At 40.0% G+C, this 18593-nt stretch overlaps 1 protein-coding gene across 2 annotated transcripts in view; it reads left to right on the top strand.

The window, feature by feature from the left end:
• The window catches only part of Hibadh (3-hydroxyisobutyrate dehydrogenase), a 105286-nt gene that overhangs the window by 75333 nt on the left and 11360 nt on the right, over positions 1–18593 (top strand). For both annotated transcript variants that reach the window (XM_059257855.1, XM_059257856.1), the window contains one exon: positions 17654–17787. In XM_059257855.1, coding sequence (XP_059113838.1) covers positions 17654–17787 — 134 coding nt within the window. The remainder of the gene's footprint in view (positions 1–17653; positions 17788–18593) is intronic.

Here is an 18593-nt window from a genome sequence, read left to right as displayed (position 1 = left end):
TCCTCCAAACAAAAACATGGTTGGGCATAGGCAATACCCCAGTCCCTGATGTTAACTTTTGTCTTAGTAAATAGTGTTCTTCCATGGTCTCTGCTTCAGTTCCTGCCTCTAGGTTCCTACCTTAAGTTCTTGCCTTGACTTCGTTCAGCAGTGGACTGTGACTGAGATAAATAAGTCCAATAAATCTTTTCCTCCTCAAGTTGCTTTTAGTCATGGTGTTTATCACAGCTCTAAAAAGCAAATCAGGACAGACAGGTGTTCTTAACTGCTTGCTGAGCCATCTCTCCAGCCCTTCTAATTGGGAAAGGTTCTCTTTAAAAACCATATAGATGGATTAAAATTAAAAGGAAGAAACTGTACTTATTTAATACTAATCAAAACAAAGAACAAAGGGGCAAAGGTCATAACTTGGTCATAGAGTACTTGCTTGCTATGTTCACAGTATTCAATCTCCAGCACATTGATTTTTTTAATAAAAAATTTAATTTGGTTGGGCATTGTTTTTCTGAGACAGGGGTATCCTGTCTAGCCCAGGCTGACTTCAAAACCTGGTGTCCTCTGGCAACCATTTCCTGGGTGCTGGAATTACAGGCATATGCTATGACACCCAGGGAAGAAAGTTTAGGGGAGGCAAATTTCTTGTAAGCCTCAAATAACAGAATTCTTATATGTAGGTGCTGTGGTTTGTGTGTGTCTCCTCCAGAATTCAGGAGCGGAAACTTAGTGGCTACCATGTTGGTAGTAAGAAGCCGTACCATAAAGAGCTATGTGGGAGGCTGCAAATAGAAGTGCTTGCCTAGCCTATGCAGATGGGTTCAGTCCCCTATTTCACAAAGGACAGAGAAGTAACTGGGTCATGAGCACTCTCTTCCCATTTTGTGCTTGGGATTTGGTGACCTTATAAAAGAGCTTGGTTGAGACAGTTTTCTTGCCCTTCCGTTGTCATGTGACTATATACTGTTCTGTAGGTAAAAGGATCTTTTATGTCATCAAGATGTATTCTTTTTAGTCTAAAGATTAACTTTTTGTCCCCCTCTTTGATCGTTTAAAGCATTGTACTAGCTTTCTTCCTGACATTACAGTGGCCAGAACTCATAAGCATCTTATAAATAGACCATGCCCATTTCTGAGACTCTTCTTCAGCATGTTCTTTTAAAATAACAAACCAAGAAAAAGTCCTTTTTCTTTTTTTACTAAAATTCAATTCATCATTTCTCTAAGTTATTTTCTCCATTATTTCTCTCTTGCCCATGTTTTCTGTCAGTTTCTTCGACTTGATTTATTTAGTGAGTATTGTACAAAGATCTCATGATCCAGAAAACGTAAACAGGTAGACAACAGAAATAGAATAATGTGACCGATGGTGGGAGGATGAGTAATGTGCATGAGAGTGATGCACAGGTGGGCTTCGAAAGTTCTTTATGGCCCAGGGGGAGGGGTCTGCAAGTGACACAAAGCAGAACTTTAAAAACTAAGCACAGTTTTGCCAGCTGAGTAAGCCCAAGGTGGGTGTCAGAGTAGGGAGTGCACACAGAGGCGGCATACCAGGACAAGAGGACCGCTCATGGGAAGACCATCTGGTCATTTTTCCTCTATGGGGAAAAGAAGGAAAAATCTAGTTTGGCTATCGTATCAGGTCCAGTGACATGGGTATAGGAAACTATACCGAGACTAGCCTTGCATACCCTAAGTAAGTGAACAAGGATTGGGAATGTGTAAGCAGAGAAGTAATTACAATACTTTAAATGAGAAATGAACTGATCCAAACCAGGATACTAACAACATTAGGGAAAAGGAAAATATAGTTTTGTTGAAACTCTGCTTTGCTCTAAGAATGTAAAAGTAATTGGATATAATAATAAAATGAGAAAACCGTTAGTAGTGTGCTCCAAGATAATGAATGCCTCTATGAGCCAAAATGGAGTGTAAACACAGGAGAGTAAGTAAGAGTGTTGATGCCCTCTAGCAGCTGAACTCTTGGTCCAGAATTGGGCAACAGTGGCTGGGAGTTCTGTTCCTGGATTTAAGAGAAGCAGAAGTACTCCTCCTTGTGAATAAGGGGGTGTGTTGGTTAATACTGACTGTCAGTTTGACAGGATCTAGAATCATCTAGAAGACAAACTTCTGGGCATGTCTGTGAGGGGGTTTCTAGATTGAGTTGAGATAGGAAGATCATCCTAACTGTAGATGCCCCCCTTCTGAGGGTAGGGTCTTGGCCTCTTCAGCTTCCTGACTGGATTCAGTGTGATACCTGCCTTACATTCTCTTTGCTCTGTCTTCCCTGCTGTGATGGACCACAGCCTCAAACGGCATGACATAGAAATAGACCTCTCTTTCAGCAGTGGGGAGAGTAACTGATTCAGGGAAGTCCCGTTTTCAAAGGCTGGAGACTAGCTGAAATCTGCTGTTGACTATTGCCTGGGGCTGTAGTTCTCAGCAAACCAAGCATCCTGGTCACGAAAGAAACACGGAGGTTGTAAAGCCAGCCACCCAACCGAGTCGCCTCTACTGGATCGGCAACATCCTCACAAGGCAGGAGCTTCAACACAGTGGGAACTGGTCCTAAATAGAAGCTTGCGAGGCTCCAAGAGAGAATGGTCAAATGACAGATTTGGACAGATCAGTACGGGTGGGGGTGGGGGTGGGGGTAAGGAATGGGACTGAATAAAGAGCCCAAGAAAGCAGCCACAGCCTTGTCATAGACACACCATGAGCAGGGGCCACCTTCCTGAGGTGAAGAACTTTCTGGACAAGAAGTTACTATTGTAATCGAATGTTGGCAGACATATCCAGGAATATTGGTGAGGCTTTAATCTCTTCATGAAACTTGTTAGCAGTGAATGTGTGGAAGTGGCAGCAGAATACCACCAAGATAGTGGCTGTGGGAGGAGATACAGATCAGGGTGGAAGTCTCAAAACATGGCTGCTCTGCAGAGAAACTTCTCTCCCACAAAGAACCTGTTTGACCTTGACATAAGAATTGGATCATAAAAAAAAAATAAAAATAAAAATAAAAAGAATTGGATTATATACATTTTGAAATTAAACCCTTTACTAAGTAAATTTCTAATAGACAAGATGATGTTTTTTCAGATGTTCTGAGTGTATAAACAGCCCTCCCCGCTCCCCCAAAAAAATGATCCTGCAAACTGAAACTCTTAAGTTTTTAAAAAAATAAAGCACGTCAACAAAATCTTACCTAATTAGTTACCACATCATATATTTTAGTATGAAGGAAGGTTTTTCTAGAGAGCAAAACAATATAAATAGCGATAGACACAATGATATAAAATAAAACCATCAGCTACCTTAAAAACTTGCTTTTGTGCATTTAGAAATTTGTGTGTGTGTAAAGGGTGGGGAGTGTAATGGTATTCCCTGGCCTACAATATACCAGAGTTCATGTCATGATCAGCAGTGTAGAAATAACAAAAAAAAAAAAACCTCCATTAAAACATTTATAATTAATGATATATGCTTTAAATATATGTTTTAAAGATTACCATTATGAGAACAGTAAGAAGGAAAAATGAAGTGAAAAGTAGAAAACTTCTCCAGCTGAGGCAAGAGGGAGAAAACAATGAAATGAACTTGAATAGTGGTTACAAAATAATGTGTTACAAATAACTAACCACAGAAAGTAAAACAAGCTAACTCATTTTTCATCAGTTCTATTTTTAAACTCTAGCCTTCTACTTCTTATGAGAGACACCATCTATTAAAAAGCAAAAAAGAAAAGCCAATTCCAGGAGATTTAACACAGAAAATTATTCACTGAGAAACATACTAAAAATGAAATTTCACATGAAAATCCACAGAAATTAGTGGCTAAAAAGGTGAAAGTGAGGTCATGTGATTCTAACATAACATTTCATGAAACATCCCCCAAAGAAGACACATTTTGAGATACATTGAAAAAGAAATTTAGTAAGATGTTGGAGAGACTGAAGAGATGGTTCAGTGGTTAGAGCACAGCTTGCTCTTGCAGAGGATCCAGGTTCAGTTCCCAGAACTCACATGATGGTTCACAATTATCTGTAACTCCCATTTGAGAGGATCTGATGTCCTCTTCTGTCCCCTGCAGGCACCAAGCACACACATGGTATACAGACATACATTCAGGCAGAGTGCCCATATACATCATCATTATCATCATATTAAATTTTAAAATATATTTTTAGATTTTTTATTTTTTATTTTATGTGTTTTGCCTGCATATATGTGTGCATTTGGACCATATACATGCCTGGTGCCTGTGGAGATCAGAGGTATGCATTGGATTCCCTGAAACCGGAGTTAGAGATGGTTGGGAGTCACCATGTGGGTGCTGGGAAGTGAACCCAGGTCCTCTGCAAGAGCAAAGTGCTCTTAACCACTGAGCCATCTCTCTAGCCCCAGTAGTGAAAACTTTTTAAAAATAAAATAAGTTGGAAAGCTTTTCTCTGCTTTTAGAAAAATTCAAGGTATATATTTGCATATGTATATAAGCTTAGGTTATTAGGCATCTGTTTAACATAATATGTGTTTGACCACAAAACATTTAAGGAACTTTTATGTGTGTGGGGGGGAGGGGGTGTTCATGTTAGGAAGTTCCTGGGGTAGCTCTCAAATTGAAAGAAACCAGGGTTTCGGTCCTGGTACTGTTCCTGCTTCTGTTTTTCCTTGCTGCAGGCCCTTCCTATGAATGCTGGCCTTTCAGAGCAGAATTCTGTTGGTTTTGTTGCCGTTCGGATGGGGTACTGGAGGAGGATGGGAAACCATACTGGTCAGAAACAAAACATAACTGTAAATTTCTCTACGTGTACATCTCCATCAGTGTCCTGAAAAACTAGTGATCTAAGGTGTTAACCTTGGGAAATCTGTTCTACAGCTTCTAGTGCATTTAGACCCTGGGGATGGCTAATGAGTGGATATGCCTGAAGAAGCACCAGTTTGGGGTGTTACTGAAGGAGAAGATTGAGGGTCACCGTTAGAACATGCTGAATTGTGCCTGTGAGGGCCAGCAATAAGAAACACATTGTAGTAGCTCTTAGCTGTGCATGTAGTCAAGAGGTAGGTTGTATTAAAGGGTGAAGAGCTGAAAGGCTATTTTCCATAGCAGGTTGTTACATATGGCTTCACTTTAAAGACAGCAAGACAAGAAATATAACCCTGCTGTAATTCTTACAAAACCAGATGGAGAATTCTCCCTCCTCACGTAACATTATCAGCACTCAAGTAAATAGTTGCCTTTCTCTCATGGTCATACCACGTGCTATAATTGACTCTGAGGTGTAAGTACCTGAAGCTGACTGTAAATGCAGTCCTTGCTTTCTTTATTACTTCCCATAGCAGTGTTTTTTTATTCAGTAAGGAGATTGCCAAGTGGATATGAACTGTAAATAGTAATGCATCCTTTACCCTCATGCAAATAGGGTGGCTATCCTTCCTTGAGGTTGCCATGTATTAGAAATGATTGCAGATTGAGACGCGGTGGAGGAGTTAGCAAGAATGGAGGGAAAGCATCTCATAATGTAAGCAGCTACTTCCTCAGCTTGGCCTTCCACCTTGAAATCGGAGTTGAGATTCGCAAAGACTTTACAAGCGGGCTGGACTCGGAGCTGAGCTCTGGTTGGCCAGGAGTGACTATATTCACTCAGCATTCTCTTAGTTTCTGGTGGTCCTGTTACTCCCGTTGCTGTTGGGTCGTCTTGCCCTTCGCTTGTTTTTCCTGCTCATCCTCTACCTCACTTGTCAGCTGTTGCTTTCTCCTTCCTTTAAAGCTACAGCACATTCTGTATAAAGTTGAGGGAAAGTAATTATCACGTTTCTTTTGCATCAAGATGGGGTGGGTGGGGTCCAGACAGATGTGGAATATGGCAGTAATTGGATTACCCAGAATTTGGTTATTAGCCTTTTAAACTTTGATTATTAATGCTGAATGAGAAGAAAACATGAAATTTATAGGAAAATCACCAATTCCTATCATAGAAGGATAAACTCCTAAAATTTTTTAAAAGGTAAAATAAAAGTGCATTAAAGTTACAAGCTACTTAATAAAAGATTTATTTTGTTTTTTAAATTGTTTTTAAAGCTGAAAGATATGATAGTTACAGGATGATTTTTCGTTTTTATGGTATTAGAATGTACTCTACCATTCTCTGCCCCCAAGACAGAATTTTAAAACTCAGTGTTTCCGAAGACATTGCCCTGATTCTCTGGAGGCTCTGGATATGTGGCTTTCAGGGACCTAGAGTTTCTTTGCAGTTCAGCATTGAGCAACCATCTCAGTCTTGGCCAGTGTCTGGAAATTGTTTTCTTAGGTGATTTTAAAATGAAGGTAAAACATCTTATGCTTTGATTCCCCACCAGTTAGACCCACTCTGCATTTCTCTCTGGCTTTCTATAGCACCAAGGTCCTTCCCAAGCCAAGCTTGCTCCACACAGAACATTCTGTTACTCTATCCGCATAAGCAGGGCTATTGTGATATTTATCTGAATTCAAACAAGGCTAATTAAAAGAGCTGCTGACAGTTGTTGTGATCTGACTTTGACTGCAGCTTGATGGTCATTATGGGTAAATAATGAAGCAGGTCTGCAAATGGAGCAGCTGCCAACTTGGGCTGGAAGAACGGCTATTGCTTCCAATTTAAGGATCTATCGACCGCTCCTCTTCTCCCTGCAGATCTTCTGCAGAAAACAAATGTTTTCTGCTGCTGTGTATTGTGGTTTCAGCTGTTTCAGATATAGCCTATAATTTCCTTCTTTAATATTTAACTTAGGACATTATTAGCTTTCAGTGTTAACAACTTTTCTGTTTAAAGAAGTTGGGCTTTGTCCTTGTGAATGCTATAACCAGCTAACCAGCTGTAACTATTATATGCCTTTATTTAATTTGTACATTATGCAAGAAATAGTCTAGAACAGCAAGGTATGACTTAGGACAGTGTTTCCAAAATCCTTCATCGATAGCTTTTTTTTGTTAAGAGATTAGCACATGCCCATTGCTTTTGTTTTCATAAAGATGGACACCTCTTGCCAGACCTCAGTTTTAGGTTTTGTTCACCCCTTCATTGGCTTTGAAATATTTTGATACATGCTGTATTTATCAACTCGGAATAGCTGCAGTGGCTTTCATTAAAGTGCAGTAGTGAATATATTGTCGCTCTATCACGAGCTTCTCCTTGTCCTATTAGTAAGTAGGAACGGGTGCATTAAAGGTAGGCATGATAACAAATTGCATCCATAGATTAATGTGCCTCCCTGCAGATTTTCTCCACTTACAGAATGCAACTTCTGGATCTAATAATTACAATCTAGAATTGAATATAGGCCAGTACTGAACACACTTCCTACTTAGTCAGTTGCTGTGGAAAAGCCTGTCTGCATTGTGTAGTCTGAGGCTGCAGCGGTGCTTTGTGCATAATGTGGCAGAGCTTCGAGATCTTGCTGGGAGGAAATGATCCCAAACATGCCCCTGAAAGAGAAATCTTACTCTGAAAAATAATGATGAAAAATTGCTTATTTTGCTATGCATTTGTCTTTGTTTATTTCAGGAAAGGCTAACCAAACTTTGTTTATCGGACTCCAGAATAGTGCTGTGAATGTTTTAGCTTTCTTGTTTCCAGCTTGGATTATGCCAGAAGTAGTGTTAACAAGGGGTTATGTTATGCTGGCTTATGTTAAACCAGATCACCCCTAACATGTGCAGAGCCATTCATCTGTGTCACCAAAACCCAGGAGAACATCTGACATGGCTCTGAAACAGAAACAGTGATCACTTACAAATCAAACATGGCACGCTCTAAACTGATTGTGCACGGCAATCTTTTCTAGAAAGGACAACTAATTGAACATGATAAAGTGTAAAGTTAATTAACACCCTTAAATTTGTTGATTACTTTCACGGGATTATATTGTTCGTTGAGTAGCAGCTTTCTGTCCCAGCTGTCGCCTTTTTTCAGCGAATGAGGCTGGTAAACAATAGAGACACCATAACAAGTCGTAAATGGTCCCTGTGACAGCAGCCCCTTGTGAGGCTGCATCTGTAGAAAATGATTAGAACAATTGCATTTTAAAGACAGCTCACATTGCAGCCCAAGTCCCATTGGCCCTCTTCTTGATCTCTTTTGATGGCAGACTGGTTAAAACATTTAAGTTCTTTTGAGTAAATTAGGTGATTTACTGCGTTTTTCCTGAGAAGTGCTTTGGCAGTTCGGCTTTTACAGTGTTAAAGGCAGATCTAGCTGGAGCGTGCATTTTAGCTTGCCGTCTCTCCCTTTCTGGGTTTGAAGGCCTCTTTCCGATAGGCGTGGGTGAAATGAGCTCATTTGTGATTCCTGAGAGGTTATTTTAGGTGACCCACACTTGGTTCAGCTTTTTTCAGTAAGGCTAATTTTCAAATTTCAGTTCTTTGGTGTTCTTAGGGCAGACTTTGACATCCTTAGGTTGAGTAGATTTACGTACTGCATTTAAGCTTCATGGCATTTGTGTATTACTATATAAAATACCTTTCCTTTATATTCTTTGTTGCTTCCACGTAAGTACGGCACCTTCTAGACAGAGAAACTGAGATTGAACAGAACTGAGATTTGTCCAAGCGGTGTGACTTGAGTGACGATTTCACCTAGGCCTCTTAATTTGAATCACATGTTTTTATTTATAGCTCTTCATAATAATATCCCTGTACACACACACTTGAGTTTGTTTATATGGCAGTAAGAGAAAATGCCAGTGCCACATACGGAGAATCACACTGCTCCAAAATTGGTTCTGTTTTTTTTATATAAAATTGATAAATAAAAATGGTATTTATCATTTATACCATGTTTCAGTAGTGTGTATACGTTGTGGACAGCTAGGTGGAACTTAACTCACTAAGATTCAAAGAGCGCATGCCCATAAAGGTCTTAACAAGACCCATCAGAAGAAAAACATGGGTTTGAGTAGTTACAAGTGCTTTTTACCAGCATCCCTCAGAATACCACAAGAATAGTAAAAGAAAGCCAGATTTGCTCGGCATGAGTACAGTCTTGGAGATAAGCTGGTCAGGCAAGGAGGGGCAGAAAGGGAGTTTCCTGTGAGGGAGCAGCATGAGTGCAAAGAAGCCCATAGTTCCCATTGTAGACAGCAAGGCAGTTTTTGTTGTAGGGGTAGAAATTCTTAGCATTCATTGACAAGAAAGAGGAAGATAAAAGATTTGAGGAGAGAGAAGAAAAAATTCACTGCTTTCTACAACTCTAAGACCAAAGGAAGACAAAACTAAGAGTTCTGTTGTCTGTCCTTTGCTGAGTCCAACATATAAGTTCTCAGAGACAGTAGAGGACAAGGGACAAGGCTAGCTCGGTAATAGTGAATGGTGTCTGCCGCTGGTTGTGTTCATAGGAAGGCATTGTCTGAGACAGCAGCCTGTACTGCCCCAAGGTTGGGAGAGCGAGCAGCATAACTATGAAAACAAGATAGTTTATGTTGATGTTTACCGCTTTACAGGTATGAGGCCAAGTTCAGCCAGAAGAAGAGACAAACTGAGTGTTAACTGAGTTGAGTGGGAGCAAACAATCCTTTAACATAAAAATAGGAAGAACCGTATTCATTATATCATTTTTTATATTCTGTGTAAAGTACCAAATAAGCATTGAAAAATATGTAAACTTGAAATATATAACTCAGTTCAAGGAAAAACTCACTTTTTGAGGTTGCTTTATTCCTCCCCAAATGAAGTTTGCTCTTACTTTGAAGATAACTTTGTGTGTGTGTGTGTGTGTGTGTGTGTGTGTGTGTGTGTGTGTGTGTGTATGTATGAAATCTTAGGGTTTTGTTTTGTATTTGTTAATGCTGAGTTGCTCTCTTTTTTCTCCTTTTGATCTCTGTGTGTGTGTGTGTATGTGTATGTATGTGTGTTGAATGTGTATGGACTCAAGTATGTGTACAGGAGTGCATACAGAGCACTAACATTGGTATCGGGCATGCTCCTCGTGCCTCTCCACTTTGTTTATTGAGGGAGGGTCTCCGTTAAACAGAGGGAGCATTCTCTAATTTAGCTAGCTTAGCCAGCTTGCTCCTTAAATCCCTGCTTCTCCCTCTGGAGTGCTGGGGTTGCAGGTGCCTGCCACACCTGCCTGGATTTTAGATGGGTTTTGGGGATCTGAACATGGATCTTAATGCTTGCATAGCAACAGCTTTATCTACTGAGCCATATCCCTAACCTTTAGTTGACTTTTAAATGACAAAAATATATACTACTTGTCATATATGATGTATTATTTTAAGATATGTATACATTGTAGAATGGCTAATCAAAATGTCTAAAATACTATACTGTGCATACTTGATTTTAGTTATGAGAGCACTTACAATCTACTCTCAGCAATCGGCAGAAATACAATTCATTATTACTAACGGTAGGTATCACATTGTACAGTGGGCTCCTGAACACTCCCCTTCTTATTCCTGGCTTTCTGCTTTCTAAACTTACTGTTCCAGTAAGCAGACTTAAAGCTCTTGAGGGGCTTTGTGTGGTTGAAGAACAAGCAGAGTTGGTGAGCGCTTTGGAGCATCCCACACTGCTCAGTTCATGATCTCTTTATCTGCTTGAACCAGATTTGTAAGTGCATTTAGAATATGGGACACCATGTTACCTGTCTTGAGATTTCTTGTTTCCTTTTTTGCCTTTTTAACAATAGAAGTCAAAAAATGGAAGGAAAGAAGAACCCAGGATTTGATGGTGATTGCCATCCATCATCTGACTCTGGTATCATATAGCACACTGCTGGTACTCATCTCTTCTGTAGTTATTTTTTAGACCTTTATATTTTTCTTTTGAGATTATAATTGTATCATTTTCTCTCCAAACCCTCCCAAAAACCCAACCTTGCTCTTTCACATTCATGGCTCCCTTTTTCATTAATTGTTCTTACATACATACATACATACATTTCCTTAAATACATAACTACAGCCTGCTCGGTGTGTATAATATTACTTGTATATATGTTTTCATGGTGACCATTGGTATTGGATAGCCAGTTGGTGTGCTTGCCCCTGGGAAACACTATTTCTCCCACTCTCAGCATTCCTCAGCTAGCTGTTGTTCTCTGTGTAGGGTTAGACCTCCTGAGCTTCCCCTTGTTCATGTTAGCATGTCCATTGGTATTGTCCTGTTCAGCTCATGTTTAGGCAGTCGTGTTGGAGAGACTTTATGGGTTAGCTTCTGATACTCCTAGGAGACACAATCTCACAGCAAACTCCCCGTTCCTCTGGCTCCAGGAATCTATTTGCCCCTCTTCTACAGTGGTTCCTGAGCCTTAGATGTGCGAGTTGTATGTAGGTGTGTCCTTCGGACTGGAGGATAAAGATAGAGTTCTGTTTCTCCCATGAACCTCGCATTTTGGATTTCCTGGAAATCCAAAATTCAAATGTTCTCCTAATATGCCAGAAAACAGATCTTGATTTTTGATTCAGGAAACATATTTACTCATTGAATCTTTGTACCTATCACAGTTCAAGCACTGAAGAGATAACTTGCTGGTGGTATTTTTCTTCTTTGAACTTGTGATCGTCTGTATGTATACTTCTCTAGATCGCATCTGTTTTTGTTGCATCTGTAGATTTTCTTGTTCCTTGCTTTCCCGTCACTAGCAATTGATCTCATACTCCTTGGTCCATAGGAGCTGTTCCTTAGTACCAGGTTGAAGGCCACTGAATGATTGGTCTCCAATTGCCAGTTCTTTGTGTATGTCAACTGTAAGTCTCTGTTTTTAAAATAGGGAAGACTTGATAACTTAGACTTTGATTAGGCGTAAGAATGTTTCTCTCCTGGGAGCTAGAGAGATGGTAGTTAAGAGCACTGGCTGTTCTTCAAGGGGGCCTGGGTTCAATTCCCAGCACCCACATGGCAGCTCACAGCTTTGGTTCCAGGGGATCTGATACCCTCACATAGACATACATGCAGGAAAAACACCAATGTGTATAAAGTAAAAACAAACAAACAAATAAATAAATTATTTATTTATAATTACAAATAAATAAATTATTTTTAAAGAAAGAATGTTTCTCTCCATACAGCCAAGACGTATGATAGATGTCTGTGGCTTTTAAGAACAGTATTTGTGTCTATTTTGAGTGATTTGGGCATTTTCATTTTAATTTGTTTATACAAATGAGTTTATTCTTTTTATTCTAGGGTTATGGAAGAGAATATCTAAAGATATTATCAAACGAAATGGCTAGATAAGCTCTAAAAGCAGCCACAAGGATTTGGGCTTGTTAGCTTTAGTCAGTATAGTGATGTAAGAAAAAAATCTCCTTTTTCTGCACTTGTTCTTAGCCAAAGGCCAAGAAGCAATAAAGCACAGTACATAGAGTGGGTCTGAACTTAATCAGCTAGAGGACGTTTGTTTTATTTATTTATTTACTTTTGAGACAGGGTTTCTCTATGTAGCCCTGGCTGTCCTGGAACTAACTCTGTAGACCAGGCTGGCCTTGAACTCAGAGATCCTCTTGCCTTTGCCTCCCAAGTGCTAGGTTTAAAGTTGTGCGCAGTATAGCCTGCTAGACAGTTTGACTTGTTCGTTCTACAGAGTATACATATCTTCAAGTATTACATCATACGTGATAAGTAGCATATTATTTTTGTCATTTGTATGTTGTCATGGTCAGCCTTTTCTCTAATATGGAACTATTGTACAGAGTCAGGGTACCTCCATTTTGTGTGTCAGTGTCATACATGTTTGACTGTGGATGCATGTGAATTTGAAAACCCCAAGTGATTGTAGAATTACAAAGCTTAGAAGCGTCTCCGTGGTTGTGTTGTCTGACTGTCTTCATAGATTGGAAGTGGATGGAGCAGGCAGCATTTAATGGCATACGAGAACGGTGAAAAGACTTGGTAACTCTCAGCATCATTGAGTATTTCTGTGACAGCAGGTCTCACCCGTTACTGCATCTCAATGTTTCCAACCTGTTGTCTCCTGTCTTAGTCCCCTTATGATGCTGTAGCAGTACTTGAGAGACTGGAAGCTGGGGATGTAGTTCAGTCGATAGAGTACTTGCCTAGTATGCTCAGGGTCGTGGGGTTGATGCCTAGCAACCACCACCACCACCCCAAGGAAAAGAGAGAGACTAGTTAATTTATAAGGAACAGAAACTTACTCCTTATAGTTCAGAAGGTTAGGAAGTCCAAAATAAAAGGCTAGCATCTGGCAGGGGCCTTCATGACTTAGAGGAGCAGGCTAGGGGGTTGAGTATGAGAGGGGTCACACTTGTCCTTTCATAAGAAACCCATGCCCTTGAAGTTGCATGATCCTTCATGATGGAGTCTTCATGTTCTAATTACCTCTCATTGGGTCTCACTGTTCAACACTGTTGTCATGGGGATGACTTGTTTTTTAGAGGACACATTGAAGCCACAGCATCTTTCTGTCTTTCTCTGGGTAAATAGTCACTTACTAGACATCTCTTTTGTACCAGACTTGTGGGTATATGCCTCATGAGTCAGCTGTCAAGGCTTTCATGAAAATAATGTTCCTATGGAGAATGCAGATCAGAAATAAAGGTGTTGAAGCAAGATGGGGTAGGAAGTGATATAAAGTTAACAAGTGATAAAGAAGTCTGGTCTGGCTTCTCTGAAGAGGCTCATTTTGAGCCAAGTTCTTAATTATTGGAAAATTAGTCATGAATAGTTTTGAGACGAATGTATCAAACTGAAAAGAATAAGAAGTGCAAGGCTTTGGGGTGAGAGGAGATCATGCTTGATCTGTTTCAGGGATAGCCAGAGGCCAAAGTGACTGAAGCCTGAGTGACAGGAAGGTGGGTTTGAGATGAGACAGGTGAGGAAACCATGGCTGTATTAGAGGGCCTTTAGGGCTTTGTCTGACTTTGGATTTTATACGAGGCATGGTGGGAAGCTTTGGGATGGTTGGGAGTAGAGAAAAACCATGAACTAGATTTATGTTTTAGGAGGATTCCTCAGGCTCCTGTGTGGAGAATAAATGTTGGAGACCAGGGCAGAAGGGAGAGCGAGTGGGAGGGAGGAAGGCTGTTGCTGTGGTCCACGCTCAGAGCAGGCTTGTAGAAAAAGTGGCCAGGTCACAGCTGCATCACTTCGTAGAAGCAAGGATACATGTAATTTAGCTTCACGCCACAGCTAAGGACGGGCCACTGACTAGGTCCCCGGCAGATTGGGTTGGATGAACCAACAAATGCAGATTGCTCAACTCTTTCCAAAAGATACACTAAGCTGTCCTTGATTTTTCCAAGAGTTCTTCACAGTGATTTATCCTCTCCCCACTCTTTTTCTTTTTTGAGACAGGGTCTTACTATGCTGCTTAAATTGGTCAGAATTCATGGTCTTGCTGCCTCAGCCCCCCAAGTTCTGGGATGGCAGGTGTGTGCCACCACAGCCATTTTATGGTGATATAGTCTGCATCAGCCAGGCATGGACTTCTCTAGAACTTCTTAGCCTGGGCCGGCCTGCTTCTCCTGTTTATGGGGTTAACAAGCAAAGCTAAACCTGTCCTAGAAGAGACAGTGACTTAGATAACCAGATAGGAAAATGCCTACTTCACAAACTCAGCTTATAAAACCCTTCTATTAAGTGGTATGCCGGTTACTCTGTAAAGAAGTATTAATGCCTTTCCCATTTTATTCACTGGCTCGGAGTTATTTCTTTATAATCACACAGCCAGCAGGTATCACTCTTAAAACCAGTTATTACATCTCTAGAGCCTTTATCCTTTTAGCCATGCTTATTGATTTATTTTCCAAACAGTCGTCTGTTGAATATATCATGTAGTGTGCTACATAATAGGAATACTGACATAAGCAAGACCCCATGCTGACCTTGTAGAAAATCAGATAAAGAAAATCAAAGATTTTAATAAACTATGGTAAATATTATAATACGACTAAGACAGTGTGTTTGGTTTTATGCATACTATTATTAAAATACAAACTAAAATACAGGCTTAATATCAGAAGTGGTAGGGGCCAGTGTTTCAGATTTAGGACTTTCTTGGATGTTGTAATATTTGAGTGTATGTAAGGAAATGTCTTGGGGTTTAAACCAAAATGTAAACACAGGATTCGTTTCTGGTTTTTGTGTACTTTGTACTCATATGCTGAAGGTAATTTTACATAGAGTTTTTAGATTGCCTGCATTTTGACCACATCCTGTTACTTAAGGATAGACACTCAATTTTTCTGCTGTGGTTTCATATTGATGCTCAAAAAGGGTTGGATTTTAAAAGGAACATACCAGATTTTAGATTGTTGAATTAAGAATGGTCAGCTGCTGGGCTGTTGTGGCACACACCTTTAATCCCAGCCCTGGGGATGGAGGTGGGCAGAGGCAGTTGGATTTCTGAGTTCAAGACCATCCTGGTCTATAGAGTTCAAGGACTCCAGGGCTACACAGAGAAAGAAACCCTGTCTAAAATAACAAAGCAAAAAGAATGGTCAACCTGTAAATATTTCTCCCAGTACTAGCTACCTGAGCATGCACTAGTTCTGTGTTGTCCTATTGTAGAAAATTAAAAATTAAAATGGCATGGCAAGACCATATATTGCTTCTTATCGATAGACAAAATCCTCTGCAGTGTCTTCTGAAGTCTGTAAGAGGTCTTGGGAAGCTTTTGAGTTCCAGCTTTTCAGAAGTCCTTTTCATCTGTCTGCAGTGGTCTCATTTCTTTTAGGATAGCTTAGGGTGAGTTCTGCCCCTGCTTTGGAGTAGGCTTGATAGCGTTAAAGGAATGTGTATGGGATGATAGGATTTGGTCCCAAGAATTGCTCAGTTTAATCAGACTACGTTGGCATAAAGTCAGAAATAAACACACCATCACATTGAAAGAGTGAAACTGCCATGGACTTCTGAATCAAGGGTGAACGATTCTTTCTTGTGAGCTTTTCTTGCTTAAGTAACTTATTTCTTCTTTTGAAATATGTGTTTGAACAAGTGAGAAAGTGCACCTGTCAAAAGATTAACCAGCTGAGAACCATTGTCAGCATTAATTTTCCTTCAATAAATGACTCTCTGAAGCTATTTAGCAGTCTGTAATCTAGATACAGAGCTACTGACCTATGATGGATAGCACTGGATTTATTTGTAAGCTTTGGCTTAAATTGTCTACTTAATTTCTCCAGGTTAGATCAACAGGATTAGGAGACAGAGTAGTTATGTGTTTTGAATAAGAATGGATAAAGAAATTGAGCAAAATAATTGTAAAAACATTGATGGTTTACCATCTTGGTGAAATAAATTAGAAACCAGCAAAATGATAGCCACTCAGATGTCATTATTGTTAAAATAATTAGGTTTTTGTACACAATCCTTCCCAAAGTGTTTCTAATGCTATTATGAAATGGTGTAACTTAACTTCCTGTGAGCATTGAAGGCTTCCATATATAGGGAATGCACTCCCAAGATTGTTTGGCTTACATCACACTGACTTTTGCTTTTAGTAAATGTTTAAAAATAATATGAACCAGGAAAAAGAAAGCTACTTGATTTGGCAATAGCAAAATACTGACAATTTAAGCCAGGCAGTAGTGGTACACTCCTTTAATCCCAGCACTTGGGAGGCAGAGGCAGGCAGACCTCTGAGTTTGAGACTAACCTGGTCTGCAGAGTAAGATCCAGGACGGCCAGGGCTACACAGAGAAACCCTGTCTTGGGGATATGTATATGTATGTATGTATCTATGCATGTGTATGTATGTATATGTGTATATATATACATATATGTATAATTTAATTTTAATGTTTAGAAACTGTGGCATTGAGTCAGTTAAACTGAAAAGCAGGTCATCACTTGGAGTACCTGTTCTAATGAATGAACAGGTCTAATGGTGCTGCAGCTATGGTTTCCTATCTGTAGTTGCAAGTAAAGTAATTACAAAAACAGAAGTTGCGCTAATATAGTAATAATAATAAAAATAGTAATAATAATAAAAATATATCCACATATTTGCTATTTTTAACAAGAAAATCTAACTTGAAAATTATGTTAAAAGCATTAATTTTCAAATTTTATTTCATAGTTTATAAAAAAGTTGTAGTAAAGTGGCCCTTCTCCCTCTATGAAGACAAGCCTAAATTAGAAGTTGTTTCATTGATCCTTTCAACCAGAGACAGTTAATTCATCAAGCTTGTTAAAAGCTAAGAAGTAGCCAGAGCACGCTAAAGTTTATTTCCTGTTTGTGCTCATGTCGCTAGGTATGAGTTGCTTCAAAGATGTGACAGGAGGGAGAGAAAGATGAGGAAGCTCAGATGATACCTGAAGTGTGTGTGAGAGTCATCTAAAGGAGCCAGTGCTTCTCCCTTCCAAGAGCCCAGGGCTCCAGATCTCCTCAGTAGGTGGGAGCTGGAGAAGGAGCTTGGGAGCCACAGACCTCAAGCACTGTCTTTAGAACAGGCTCCTCTGCATTCTGTGGTGCCACTTGGGGCCCCAGGAAACTATAAGTGTATATGGCTGTATATGTCTTTGGGGTTTATGATTAACCTGCATGATGCTTGGTTACTGGAGCACTCCTGTGGAGATTTGGAGAATCTTCCACATGGCTGGCAGAAATAAATTTTTGAGGCAAGGATTGAATAAATCCCTTGGGTTTTTAGGTTTTTCTCTCATTTTGTTATTTTATCTAAGCAGTTTTGCTTCACTCTCTTTCCCCCAAATGACTCAGGTGTAGGAGCTGCTCGGTCTGGAAACCTGACGTTTATGGTGGGCGGAGTTGAAGATGAATTTGCTGCTGCCAAAGAGTTGCTGGGGTGCATGGGCTCCAATGTGATGTACTGTGGAGCTGTTGGGACTGGGCAGGTAATGTCGAGTGATTGGCATGACTCAATGGAGAATGTTCTTTCTGACCACATTCTTGCCCCTGTTTTTCCTTGGTTCATGCTGTGGCTTCCCTGCTTAGATTTAAGTTAAATTAGAATGAGTTGGTTTTTCATCATTGTTGGTAGACTTGGGCAGATGTCAGTCCAATGAGAAAGGAGTAACCCGTGCCCTTCAACCTTTGAAAAGTAAAGCATCTCCTTTAGAAGTATGAGATGACTGAGATACTGAACTCTGAATTGAACTGACTGCTCCTGTCCTGCTCCTAACACATGCTCATATTCCATTCTTCTTGTAATGCTTTGCCCAGTCACTAAAGCTCAAGACTTTCTGTTAGGAATCTTTGTTGAACTTAAATTTACCATTCTCTAGTCTGTACAGAGTTTTACCATTTTGATTATCTTGCTCATTCCACATATTACCTGGATATAGTTTTCCATTATCTCATAACTAGTTTGCTGCTCAGAGGGCCGGTAGATCCCTATTTTCTACCATGTCACATTCTAACTTTCTACCCTACTTGACAGTCTAAACTATCAAATTTCTCCATGTTCCCTAAAATATATGTATAATCCCATGCTTCTGTGTGTCTAATCCTCTTATGAATTTACCATTTACCCCGATGCCCTTCTGTTTTCTTGTCTGTTTACATCCTGTCCTGACCTTCAGAGAGATGACTTCTGGTTCCACCTCCTCCGAGACCCTGTTTTTAGTGATGAGATAACTAGTACTGAACTCTGAGCTGGAATCATTTGTCCTGCCCCTCTCCTAGTACACACACTCCATTC

The sequence above is a fragment of the Peromyscus eremicus genome, chromosome 3 (assembly GCF_949786415.1).
Source record: "Peromyscus eremicus chromosome 3, PerEre_H2_v1, whole genome shotgun sequence".
Classification (NCBI taxonomy): domain Eukaryota; kingdom Metazoa; phylum Chordata; class Mammalia; order Rodentia; family Cricetidae; genus Peromyscus; species Peromyscus eremicus.
Note: the sequence above shows the minus strand (reverse complement) of the source record. Positions and strands in the feature narration are given on the sequence as shown.